Source organism: Euprymna scolopes, chromosome 1 (assembly GCF_053919585.1).
Source record: "Euprymna scolopes isolate OS-2025 chromosome 1, ASM5391958v1, whole genome shotgun sequence".
In the NCBI taxonomy this organism is placed as follows: domain Eukaryota; kingdom Metazoa; phylum Mollusca; class Cephalopoda; order Sepiida; family Sepiolidae; genus Euprymna; species Euprymna scolopes.
In genome coordinates this window covers 170,957,287-170,972,079 of record NC_136482.1, presented here as the reverse complement: position 1 = coordinate 170,972,079, position 14,793 = coordinate 170,957,287, and the positions used below count along the sequence as shown (strand labels likewise).

Here is a 14,793-nt window from a genome sequence, read left to right as displayed (position 1 = left end):
GAGATGCCAAAGAAAGATGTAGCTACTAGGGTTTGATCAAATACAATTGTATTTGTATTTCAATTGTATTTAAATACAATTTTAATGTAATTGTATTTGTATTTTAACATCACAAGAAAAAGTCATTTGTATTTGTATTTGTATTATGGCATCCAGGAAAATAGTATTTTGTATTTGTATTTATATTTGAGAGAGAGAGAGAGAGAGAGAGAGAGAGAGAGAGAGAGAGAGAGAGAGAGAGAGAGAGAGGGGGAAACTTTCAGAGCTCTAATGATAATAAAATGCAATGAGGATATGATATAGAATGTAATGTAGATGTCAAATTTGGAAGGAAATATTTCTTTTCTTTTTCTTTTTTTTTTTGCATATTTTCAGATTTCTTTATTACTTTGAAAAAAAAAGTACTTATATTTGTTTTTGTTTAAATCAGTTATTGTATTTTTATTTGTATTTTGAGATTGAGGAATAAAAGTATTTGTATTTTTAGACTTAGGAATAAAAGTATTTGTATTTGTATTTCTGGTAACCTAAACAAAAGTATTTGTATTTGTATTCAAATTGTTAAAAGTCAGTATTTGATCCAACCCTAGTAGCTGCACACCGTCAAAGTTGGCATAGAACCTATCTCCAGTCTATAGGTCTATGGTGTTCATTACTGGTTTCCATCGCTATCTTGGTAGCTACAGACCGTCATGCATGGTTTGTATCATCTGGGATGCTGTGTGTTCGACGGGAGGAGCCAGCTCAACCTATCCTGCTGAAAAGTTGCCTCAAATCAAATCAAAGAGAAACAAGCGAGAACATCTCACTGAAAAGTTGCCAGCATATTACATATCACTTGAACGTAATATGGTTTCAAAGTCAAGTGTAGATAGGATTGTTGTAAAAACATATGTGAGGAGAACACTTGAGGCCAGCGAACGAACGTGTGTCAAATTGGTGTGAGTGCAAATGAGAAATAAAAATTATAAGAGATTGACCTTTAAAATCGAATAGGGTCATGCAGTTCAGTAAGTGCAAAGAAAGAACAAAGCAGATTTGAAAAGTCAAACGATTCCATATGTGCATGCAAGAAAGAAAAAGAGAGAGAGAGAGAAAAATTAGTCCTTTTCTTCTAATATATCAGTTTATTTACCTAATAAATGAATTATTCCCCTTTCGGTGAATTCTAATGATTATTCCCCTTTGTATAGGCACGGTCAAAACGAAAGGAGGGTGCAAGTATTTTTTGAGTCTCTTTTTAAAATTCTACCAAAAATCAAGGAAATATCCAACCAATACGGAATTTTCACAGATTATTAAGTGAATAATGAACTTTATAAAGGTGTACTTTTTTTTCATAATCAATATTTACTTTCTTTGTTTGAGGATACAAATATTTTTAAAATAATTAGCCGAAACTGAGCAAAACTGTATTGTGGGGAGGGGGAGGATTGTAGATAAAATAAACAAAACAAAAACAATTGAACATATATCAGATTTTAAGGTTGAAAATTCGAATTTTCAATGTGTTTTAGTTTTCATCTTTTGTGTTTTGCAGTGTGTAATTTGTTGAATATGTTAATAATAATTATTATCTTTCAGATTAGCAAAAAAGTTTTTTTTATATATTTTCATTATTTTTGTGAAAACCGCTACTTTTAAATCTTTGAAAAACAAATTAATAATTTTCTTTTAGTGATCTCAATATTGTTAATATACTATTATATAGGAAATGTTTTGAAGAATCGATACCAACAAAGAAAAAAATCGATAAATAACTGCACATTTTGCTAAAAATATGATAATTTCTTTTACCAATTTCTTGTTGATTCACCTATGGTGGCCCAACCATGATACTAGATGCAGGAGTTGTTTTCAAATCATATGACGCCTAGCATTCCCAAAATGGTCATCCATCTGGTACTAGCCACCCTCATCGTTGCTTAACTTTGGAGTTTATGTAGGCAATAAATATATATATATATATATATATATATATATATATATATATATATATATATATATATATATATATATATATCGCTTATGAAAAAAGAATTAAACCCTTCACTTAATTGACAAATCAAACATTAAAAATACATGGCTAAATATAGTTTATTTAGTTCTATTCAGGCCTCTGTACTTAATTTTAAACTATCATTAATTTTTTTTTTTAATTTCGCTATGCAAATGTATAGAGTGATATAAAAAGTTGGAATTATTTGAAATTCAGGTACTTATAATATTTTTACATATTTTTATAGTAAATCATCCTGAATCTTATTTAGACAAAAAAGAAAAATTATTTTGTTCAAAAACCTTTTAAAAAAATATTTTAATATTTTATCGATCAAGGCAAAAATGGCGGTGAATGGTGTGGTTTTGGAAAAAAATTTAATTTAAAATTCTATTAAAAATAGAAGAAAAAGTTTTATATTATTCTGCTTTTCATGTGATAAAATTCAGGCTTATATCTTTCTGGAAAAAAAAAGTTGCTCAAGAATAATGGATTTTAATAGATTTTAATTTGTTTTAAAAAAAAAATAAAATAAAAATTAAGTCAGTAAATACCATTAATAAGGAATTTGAGAGCTCAGGATACGCAACATGTGAAGCTCCCTATTAACCCTGTTGCATATATAAGAGAAGTGATCGTCAAACCTGAGATTTCTGGATATTATCACTCCCAGAGAGTTATGACATTTCGAGAATAGCACAACTACTTGTTTATTTTTCCATTTTTTGGCCGTGTCTACCTTCGTATTAAAGCCAGCTATACAACAAAATTTTCCATATACAAAAGGATTAATAGGTATTTCTACTTATATATAAAAGGCACTCTGTATTTGTGCGTAAGAGAGAGAGAGAGAGAGAGAGGGAGAGAGAGAGAGAGAGAGAGTTTCCTATGGACGCCAAAACGGCTGGATCGATTTTTATGAAATTTCACACAAATGTACTTTATGTGTTTGGGAGTGTTCTTAGGTAGTTTTTGGATCAGAATGCCTCTGATAATTATTGAAAATCGATAATCAAAAAAAAAAAAATCTGATTAAAGAAGGAACAGTTCGATTTTGACCAAAGTTAACACCATTATATAGTCTAACATCACACGTGTATTTGAGAAGCAAAAAGGTCCAGTGTATAAAATCAATATTAGGTTCTTTTGATAAGACAGAACACATTTGAGATAAATGTTTCTGATTAGAGCACAATTGAACCATGATACTTAACTTTTGCATTTTAAATTTTAATTCAAGTCGTTATATAAAAATACTTTCATAAAATAAGCAGTAGGTTCTCTACAGTGCAATGTAGACTACAATGCATTGTGGAATAAGTCACTGCAGGGAGACATGTGCAGCTTCTTTTTGGTGAACTGTGGTGGGTCCCCAGCTAGAACATTTGCTTGATTAATAGGTGATTTCACTGATTTCAATGGAAATAAAAGTATTGAAAGTATGGAACATTTGTTGATCCTCATTCAATCCCGGACAACATCAGGTCTCCCTGCTAGTGATTTATAAGGTTTGGGCTTAGGCTGTTTTTGCAGTAAAATTGGATTTCAAATAAATGCATTTTTAGATAAAAACACTATTATGTACTTAAGTGTCATATAGAAATTAGTAAAAATTCCAGTAGTGAAGAAACGTGTAATGTAATGTCTATATAATTAAGGTCTCTTAGACCTCTGTGGAGATGATGGTAGATAAAATTTTTTTTTTTTTTTTCATATTTCGGTGAAATGACAGAACAGTTAACAAAAGTTTTCTTTCTACCCTCTCCATATTAAGAATGGATTTCTAAAAATATGTAACGGGTAAATTTTCACAATCACACCCATCAGATTTTTAGAAATCCATTCTTTATATATAGAGGGTGGAGAACACTTGTTAACTATTCTGTACTTTCATCGATATAGTCAAATACAAACTGGACCATATCTCAACCAAAAATGACTAAAGTCACTTATCAATGGTACACGTGCAAGCACTATTACGAAACATGGAAGACATTGTAAAAAAGCCAGAGAAAAAATACAATCATCCAAATAGACGATGTAGAAAACCGAAAAGAGATATTTCAAAGTATCACAAATTGTACATCAAAAAGGAATGGAGATCCAGTAGTTCAGTAACAATTCTTATATGAAAAGTCTTCTTTTTTTTTTACAATGAAGTCACCACTTATCAAGGCCCTGAGGCCACTCGAGGATGAAGGTTAATGAGTATACGGTAGTCAACGGGACAAGATCGTTAGTAGTGGAAATTTGGTAAATGGGATTACTTAAGGGGATGGCTCATCAAGAACTTGTTTACGTTGGACTTGAAGATGACAATATTGTAGTCAGCTGGAAAGCAAGCAAATAGAAGAGAGTTCCATAGACGTGCAGTTCTAAGAAAGAAGCTTTGTTCATGGAATCTAGGTTTAGGTTTAGGCACAGATACAGAGTGAGGGAAATTATTGATAGTGTTTACAGCTAGACGAGTATTTTTTGTGAAAGTCGGGTTAGGGGGGAACATAGATTGGAGCTCGGATGAGTACTTGCCATGAAAATAATGATAAAGCAGAGACAGGCTTGCAACGTTTCTTCTGTGGGAAAGAGGTTGCAAGGAAGAGAAAGGCATCCCCTACTAAGCTACGAAGTCTGTTTTGAACTCTGTCAAGGCAGGATAAGCTGATTCTAGCAGCTTCTGCCCAGATGTGGCAACAGTATTCCACCTAGGACATACTTGGCTCTTATGCAGGTAGAGAATAACATTGGCAGTGAGATGTCTATTGGAGCAATAGAACGATCCGACCATTTTTCCAGCGATCTTGGCAACAGATTTGATGTACATGTTCCATTTCAGATCAGGAGTAAAGGTCAGACCTAAAAGCTTGTCAAAACATGAAGACGAGAGCCATTCATTTCAATTGATACCAGATGGGCATCAGAGCATTAATGATGGAAAGATAGAAGCTTGGTTTTAGATGCATTAAAAGTAACCAGCCACCTCTTTCCCCATTGCACCACGTGCTTAAGATCAGCGAAGAGAGAATCAGAGAGATATTGGTCCCTCAAACCTCTACGATAGGTGGAAAATATAATATAGCACCCCCCATCCACACACACACACACACACACACACACACACACACACACACACACACACTTCCATTGAAGGGAATATGACAAATGGAATCTTGAATGCTTACAGTAAAATGAAAAATATAAATATATAAAAAGATGTTTACCTTCATCTTTTTCATAACATCCTTCTTGGGAGGAATCCATACGTGGTCCGGGGGAACATGATGCCCCATCACGTCAACCTCCCAATTCCCGATGTTATGGAGGTACATTCGAATATTTACACGAAAAGAACAGCGATGCCCGCTCTTGGCACGTTTTTCATCTTTCTTTGAACAATCTACATTAAAAAAAACAACAAAAAAAACAAATAAAAAATACAATAAAAATAAAAGCCACAAAAACGTACAATAAAAAGAATGACACCAAATACTATTAAATAATTTAAAAAATATGAATGAATGAAATGTAAGATTTTTTTTAAGGGGAAGAGGTGCACATGAGTAGCCAGTGGATGCTAATCACATTGACACACTGGTTTTCATTAGATCACCAAAGTTAAGCAACGTTGAGCCTGGTCAATACCAGATGTGTGATCATTTGGGAATACCAAATGCTATATGTAGGGGGATGTTGATACCTTCCTGCAAGAAGTGCAAAAACCTATCATTATTTCCCGTGATTGAGATATACATGCTTATGAATTTAATATTCCCTTGACACTTCTTCCTTTGGAAGAAGCCAGTTCAATCTGCATATGGTGAATGCCACTGAATAGCATGGCATGGCAATGTGTTGGGGTGGCACTCTGAAAATGGACTATTCCTTACGTAACTTCCGGTAACCAGGTTCTGCTTTTCAGCAGTCTAAACCCAAGACTCAGAGAGAGAGACAGTCGTAATTTTACTTTGTCCTTCAGTTTAGCGGAGTTCCCACTCAATTAACATCGTTTCTGTATTCCCTGTTTTAATATATTATTCGTTTCACTGTTTTCCGAGTCTTCTCGTTATTCTGTCCAACATTTACACCATAACAACTGGCGACCAGGATGAGATTTACACCATAACACAATGGATACTAACACTGACTACGGAATCAGCAAAACCAAATTAAAATCCTGACAGATCTATGGCATTCACTTATATTGAAATACTATAATCCCCACCTCAGTTATGGATAAACTAGGAACGTGTTAAATGAACTGATGAACTCAAAGTAAAATGATACCTAATACCTCCTCACCAAAGTTAAGCAACGTTGAGTTTGGTCAGTACAAGATGGGTGACCATTTGAGAATACCAGGTGCTGTATGTAGTAGAACGTCGATATTTCCTTACAAAAACCCAACATGTACATTTCTTTTCTTTATTAAGCCATGGTCATAAAACCGTTAGAAATAGAGGCTACTAAGCTAATTAGGAAATGCATAAAACTTAGGAACATCATGATAGTTAGCCAATACAGAACTCCAAAAATGTGACAGTGATACATGTTCATTCACACAATTCTGTGGACTGCAGAACACAATGCCAAAAGAGATCGCCGGTATATCTCTGAACAAATACTGATGTGATTATACAGAGGGTTTATTGTGAATGCATATCGTCGCAGGTTTGGTTTGTTCAGCCACAAAACAGGATGGTATTTAAGCATTGCGCTGAGGCAAGAACCATGAAATAATCTGTAAACTGTTATATTCCGGCGAGTAGACAGCAGATCTAATCCAAGCAGATCATATACTCTAGAGAGAACAGTGTTGTGGCAGAGAATATGTCGTATATATTTGATAGCATGACACTGTAGATGCTCAAGAGAATCAGAGAACACCTTGCTTACTCTGGCAAACACCAGGAACTAGTATTCCAACTGGGCACAAATCATTGCCTTGTAAAGCTTAGTCAGTAAATACCATTAATAAAGAATTTGAGAGCTCAGGATATGCAACATGTGAAGCTCCCTATTAAACCTGCTGCATATATAAGAGAAGTGATCGTCAAACCTGAAATTACTGGATATTATCACTCCCAGAGAGTTATAACATTTCGAGAATAGTGCAAATGTGTTTTTGAAACCAAATCCTCTGGACAGGAACAGGAAAGAGATATCGATTTTTAAAATTTGATTTTCTTATTTAAGAATAAAAATACTTTATCAATTTACATGATTTATGGAATATGATATTTGGGTACTGGCGCATATTATGAATTTGATTTTTTGTAAATGTTCAGTCTGGCCGGATAGGAAACTGGTCACGTTCCTGATCAGGCAACCAGAAAGCGATAACAGACGTGGTTAGCCAGTATGGAGCAAAGCAAACGACTTTTGATAAGAAAAAAAAAAAAATTAAGATAGATATCTAGAGGATAATAGCACAAATGTTTTTACATACACATATATATCACAACTCATACATTTTTCATTTCTTTAACAATTGTACATTTACCTATTTAGTGTACATGCACTTTTGTTAAGCACTGTATACAATGATATCATCAGTGTTATTAATTGACTCAAGGGCAGTTAAAGCACTTTATATATATATATATATATATATATATATATATATATATATATATATATATATATATAGTAACTAGTACACAGAATATTCCGTGTTTCATCCACGCTAGGATTCATCAGGCTTATGCAAGGAGTTATATATATATATTTATATATATATATATATATATATATATATATATATATATATATATATATATATATATATATATATAAATCCCCGAAACAGTGTTTCATAGTAAACAACTAATGATCCCTTAAAAAATAAATTATTAGTACTATAGTAAATTCGAGAGCGAGTTGATGCAGTGATTGCCGGTGATTAAATGACTTACTGAGTAGATGGTTTTCTAACGAATGATAAAAAATATTTTTTTGTATAGTTTTAAAAGTTAAAAACTTCAAAGACTATATATATATATATATATATATATATATATATATATATATATATATATATAAAAAAAGATTTTTATGGGTATATAATTTTATAATACTTTTAAAGAACGCCAAACGTAGTGCCATAATTAATTACTGAGGGTTTTTTTTTTTTTTTTTTTTTTTTAGTTTAAACATAAAACATTAAAAGAAACTTTGAAAAAAAACAAAATACACTTCTAAAGTATATTTCTCCTAAGCCTACATTAGATATAGAGGATAAATAAGGGTAGGGCAAGAAAAAAAAACCTATCTATTTTTCTTGCCCAACCCCATTATTTATCCTCTCTCTCTCTCTCTCTCTCTCTATATATATATATATATATATATATATGTATGTACATATATATATATATGTATGTATGTATGTACATATATGTATATATATATATATATGTACATATATGTATATATATATATATATATGTACATATATGTATATATATATGTACATATATGTATATATATATATATATGTACATATATATATATATGTACATATATATATATATGTACATATATATATATATATATATATATATATATATATATGCATGCATGCATGTAGTCATCCACATACAGTACTGTTTCGCTGTTTCACAGCTCATCAGTGCAGCTAGACAAGCAACTACCTCAAGCCAGGATCGAAATTCGACCTCCCAAATGACAATCAGAGCTTCTAATCGTTACGCTATTCGGCTGCTGCTATGCAGGCAGTGAGTTAACAATGTTTTGACATTGTCCAAATACCTTAGCTCAATTTGTTTACACAAAGGCATCGCTAATAGTAATTTGTATATCACTTGCCAATATGCTCAACCTAATATAGGGAGCATTATAGTCATCCACATATCTATATATCTATAAAAGTGAACGTGTTTGTGTGTATGTCTGTGTGTCTGTCTGTGTACATTTCCCTATGCAATAACTCTGTCAATTTTTAGTTTACAGACTGGAAATTTGATATTTTGTTTTGTTTTTGTTTTTCGCTCAGCATACACCTCCAAACACCCGGGCATTTGGAGGTGTATGTTGAGCAAAAAAAACAAAAAAAACTGTCAATTTTTTTAAACTTTGATCCCTATTATGACCCCTTTACATTTATTGTTTTGGACTCAAATCAAGTTACTAAGTTAGATCCATGTCCAAGGAACCTATATCTAAAATTTCAAGTGTGTAGACCCAAAGTTGTCGGGGGAGTTTGGTAGAGTTCTCAAAGGTCAAATCGTTTAACTTTGACCCCTTAACAGCCAAATTTCTGGCCGAAAATGGATCACATCAATTTTCCCAAATCTCAGTACCCTGTATATCAAATTTCGAGTCTGTAGACTAAAAATTGATAGTTATTGCATAGGGAAATGTACACACACACACACACACACACACACACACACACACACACACACACACACACACACACACACACACTTTCACTTTTATATATATATATACATATATATACCTTGGATTTATTTTATGTAATGTACATTCTGTTGCACTTTTTAAAAAAATGTAAATATGTTTATATGTGCAAAAAAGACTGGCACAATGACATAGGTCTAGAAATGAAATAAAGATAGGCTATATTTATGTAGAAGCTGAAAAGATAGTAGAACTAGAAAAAAATAAAATGGAGAAATGAACAAAATAATAGGGAGAGGTATATAAAAAATATGGAATGATAAAAGAATAAAATAATAATAGTAATCTGAATAATATTTAGCTTGTTCTTTCCTTAATTAGTCTGTACTTTACACTTTGAAAAAAGCCAAATATATTTTTCGAAGGCCAAACTGCTTTAAAAAAAGCTAAATTAATGAAATCTAGCTTTAAAAAGCCAATTTAGCAACCCTGGGCAAAAATATGAGAGTCACCTCAATTTGATGTAGCCTTGTTTTTTTTTTTTTTTTTTTTTTTTTTTTTCACATAAACGTCACTACTTATCAAGGCCGATAGGCCACTCAAGTATAAGGGTTAAAGAGTGTAGAGTAGTCAAAAGGATAATATAGTAATCGATAGTAATGGAAGTTCGGTAAATTTATTAACTTAAGTGGAACGGCCCATCAGAAATTTGTTCACGTTGGACTTGAAGACAACCATATTATAGAAAGCTGGAAAGCAGGAAAACGGAAGACAATTCCACAGGCGAGCAGTTCTAAGAAAGAAGCTTTGATCATGGAATCTATGTTTAGGTTTAGGTACAGATAAAGAGTGGGGAAAATTATTGATAATGTTTTCAGCTAGTCTAGTGTTTCTTGTGAAAGTTTGGCGAGGGGGGACCATAGATTGAAGCTCAGTTGAACACTTTCCATGAAAATAACGATAAAGCAGAGACAAACTCGCAACATCTCTTCTGTGAGACAGAGGTTGCAGCGAAGAGAAAAGGACATCTCCCACCAGGCCACGAAGTCTATTTTGAACCCTATCAAGGCAGGACAAGTCTTTTCTAGCAGCTCCTGCCCATATGTGGCAACAGTACTTCATCCTTGGACGTATCTGGCTCTTATATAGATAGAGAATTGTATCAGCAGTGAGATATCTACTGGATCGATAGAAGGATCCTACCATTTTTCCAGCGGCCTTGGCAACAGATTTGATGTACGTATTCCATTTAAGATCAGGAGTAAAGGTCAAGCCCAGAAGCCTGTCAAAACTTGAGGCCTCCCCAAGACAAGAGCCATTCATTTTAATTGATGCCAGATGGGGATCAGAACGTTGATGATGTAAAGATAGAAGCTTGGTTTCAGATGCATTAAAAGTAACCAGCCACTCCTTTCCCCATTGTACAATGTGATCAAGATCAGAGGAGAGAGAATCGGAGAGAACTTGGTCGTTTAATGTCATAGATGTGCTACCATAGATGGTAGTGTCATCAGCAAAAATGTCTATGAATGATGTAAGGATGTGATTTGGAAGATCATTAATGTAGATCAGGAAAAGAGTTGGGCCCAGGATCGACCCCTGAGGGACTCCAGCATTTATACTGTGAGCTTCTGATTTTCGCCCATCAACTACTACTCTTATGAACCTATACCATAGCTGGAGATCTTGTGAAGTAAACCTTTATGTCATACCCTATCAAAGGCCTTTGATATGTCAAGAGCAATTGCCCTAGAAAGGTTGCCTCTGTCGAGAGATTCGCTAATCATATGAGATATAACTGTAAGCACATCTGCTGTAGATCTAGCAGAACGGAAACCATATTGTGTGTCACTAAGAAGGTTATTTTTGCTGATTTTTTTTTTCGAATATCATTGTAATCTCTACTATTATGTAAAAGTCACTTTGTGTGTATATGTGTGTGTGAGTTCCTTCCTTATAGGTTCCGAAATGGCTGAGCCTATCTTTTGCAAATTTAACACAAAGCTAATTTATATGTCTGGCAGTGTTCTTAGATATGTTTTATTCAGAAATTCATCCAATAAGTATCGAAAATCGAAAAAAATCCCACCTTAGAAATAGCTTTTCTCTCTTATAGATAAAAAAAGAATAATTTTTACAAGGGAATATGTTACATTACACTGGTAAGGGAGATAATTCAATTTCAGCAAATTATTTCTTCTTAAGAAAACAGATTTATTATAATCTGAAGATATAGCTTAGTGGTAGAGCATTCAATTGCAGATCAACTGATCCACTGTTTACAATAAAAAAGAGGTACTATTAAAAATCGCCACAAGTCATTTCTTTGTTTGCATATTTTAAAGCTAAACATTAATCAGAAGTGACTTTTCCAGGGCATTCATTGTCAAGAGTAAATATCAGCTGACGTGATATTGTAAACAAACACAGATGGAATTTGATGGACGACATTATCATTATTAACTTTTTTATTTTTTTACTTTTTTGCAAATTAGTCCACCGGCAAATTATTCCTCGTAATATATAATAATCAATAGAGGATTGATTCTCATAATAATAGATATGCAATCCTCATGAATTAAAATATCATGTTTAAGCATATTGTACGACTGGGGAACGCCAGGATGCCAGCTAGTAACAATAATATATGATCATTGTTGTAATAGTGTAAGAAAGGAACTCCTAGTAATTTTGATGTGCAGTGGTTCTCTACTAAAGAAAGGAGTCAGCGAAATGTTACGTAAAAAAGGGAACATTCAAAAGAAACAGGACAAAAAAGGAAAAACTTTGTCTGTCAAAAGGTGCTGGACTGAAAGAGTAAATTAACGATTGTTTCTTACAATATAATTTTATTTATTGTATTGAACTATGTAGCACAATATTACTTTCTTAGTGTTTATTAATACTTATTAATTTATCTCATTTGGGTCAGTCGTATTATTGGTTTTTCTGTCCCCCAAAATAATTTTTTTGTGCTATTCAGAAAAATACCAGCTTTATTAAAACATACTTGTTGATTAAATATGTTTCTCATTCGGTGGAATTTCCACAATTCCAACTAATATAACAATAATAATATAATAATGAAATTAGATATGAGTACAGATAGAGATACCATACAAATATACAGAAAAATGCAAAAAAATATAGAAAAAAAATACAAGAAAAGTACAGTAAAAGAGTACAAACAAATGATGAGAAGCATTAGACTTTGAAATGACACGGCCTAAAGAGGTATTGTCTTTATTTATTTGATGATTTCCCTTTTATTTCTTTTATATATCTATCTATCTATCTATAAACTTGTTTTCTTTTTCACTCTGACATTGATATTAAAAGCAAACTTATTCTATATAAAAAATTTTAAAACGAATTTCTTAATATACTCAGTCATAGATATGTAAGCGACTACATGAAGGTTAACTAATTTGCATGTTCCTTTGAAAAAAACGAGCGTTAATTAATTACTTATTTATTTTTATGGTTTCTTATTAAATGATTGATGTCATTTCGCTACTACACTGAATTCTATTTGTGCATAGTTTCTACATTCTGCATAATTTCATAGAATTTAAGATGAAAAAGCTCTAGTGCAGAAATGTGTGTGTGTGTGTGTATATATATATATATATATATATATATATATATATATATATATATATATATATATATGTAAGCGAGATAAGTCACAGATTAAAGATCAAGTAAAATATGGACAAATTTATTTTTAGTTGACCTTTGACAATTAAATATTTTCGTTTACTAGCCAAATAGAAAAGTTACTAGCCAAACCCACATGATTTTTAGAATATGACATCTTCGTTCTGTGACGACTATGTACATCATAAAGATTTTTCTGTGTGTTTTTTTTTAATAAGTGTAATTCTAAATATACAACAAATTTTATGCTGATACTTGAAGGTATAAACATTCTAATCTCTTCAGATATGTTTTGAACAGCCTTCGTTAAAAATAAAAAGAGCATATTGTTCGATTAAACTTTTATTGTTTAGATAATTTAACTTTGTTTTATTTAACAAAAAAAAAAAGGTTAAAAAGATATTTTTCACTCGTTAGTGAGCTTTGGAATATTATCAGTGAAAGAAATACAATCGCCAAAAGATATGCGTTTTATTATTTCTAATTGCCACTTTGAAAAATCACTCGCAGATTGCGACTGTTTCACTCGCAATGTACAGCCCTGATATATATATATATATATATATATATATATAATTCTACTGAATTAAACGAATAAATTATAAGATGGTCAACATCATGAATTTTGGAATATAACTTTTTGTCATTTATTCTCTATATAGATCTGTAATTATATTGAGCTTCTTAAATAAGGATTGATATATATTATAAGAAAATATATTTCTACAGAAATATATATATATATATATATATATATATATATATATATATATATATATATATATATTAGACTGACGAATTCTCACGAGAATGAAACGCAGAATATTCTGTGTAGCTTAATTGCCATATATATTTTCATAACTTACTACCTAGTTCTACCTATGTATTGAGCACTGTTGAAGTAAATACTGAAAATTTATGCATAAAATTATATTTTCATATATGAATTTATGTGATTAAATGAAGTAGTCATATATATATATATATATATATATATATATATATATATATATATATATATATATATATACTAGCAGGAAACTCAGCATTGCTATGGATTGAATGAGGAACTCTCTGTCCTCTTTCACTGAGCCTATAACACAATATTACATTTCTTTTTAGTTTTAGATTTCATAATATTCAATTTCGGAGATAAGGCGCCAAAGGATGTGCTCAACATTGACTTTTTTGGTTCATTTATTGAAATGATTTTCCGTAAATTTATTACTATAACAAAAACAAAAAAACAAAAACAAAAAAGAAATCCCACTTTGTATTCTCAATAAATTGTTCCCCAACAAATACTTTGGGATTTCAATGAAAGTTTTGATAAAATTGAAATATTGAGATGTCAAAAAATCAGTTTAAGATTTAGAAATATTGGTTGCATTCATTGGGAACATTTTAGCTAATCACATTTCTTCACATGTGAAAGAGAGAAACTTGAATTCCTACTAGACACTGTCCTCGAGTGTCTAAGGTTTGTCTGTACAGCGGTCTGTCAGGACAACCTGGCATGAAGATAATTTTCCCTATAAGTAAACCCTAACTAAATATTCAAAATTACATAGTATTCGTGGCCCAAATAAGATCTCCTCAGTATGGACAACCAACACTGACTTTTACAAGGAATGGTGCACCTTCTACAAGTGATGTTATTTCAAGTAACAGCACGTAGCTGGATACTCCACCAGACTAGATGAATTATCGTCCTGGGATCCACTAAGACCAAGAGACCACCAGAAAGATATACTATAACA

General features: G+C 31.8%; 1 protein-coding gene across 1 annotated transcript in view; it reads right to left on the bottom strand.

The window, feature by feature from the left end:
• LOC145277467 (uncharacterized) overlaps positions 1-14,793 on the bottom strand; it is a 28,764-nt gene that overhangs the window by 9,822 nt on the left and 4,149 nt on the right. The window contains exon 2 of the mRNA XM_080128834.1: positions 5,218-5,393. Within this exon, the coding sequence (XP_079984960.1) occupies positions 5,218-5,393 (176 nt within the window). The remainder of the gene's footprint in view (positions 1-5,217; positions 5,394-14,793) is intronic.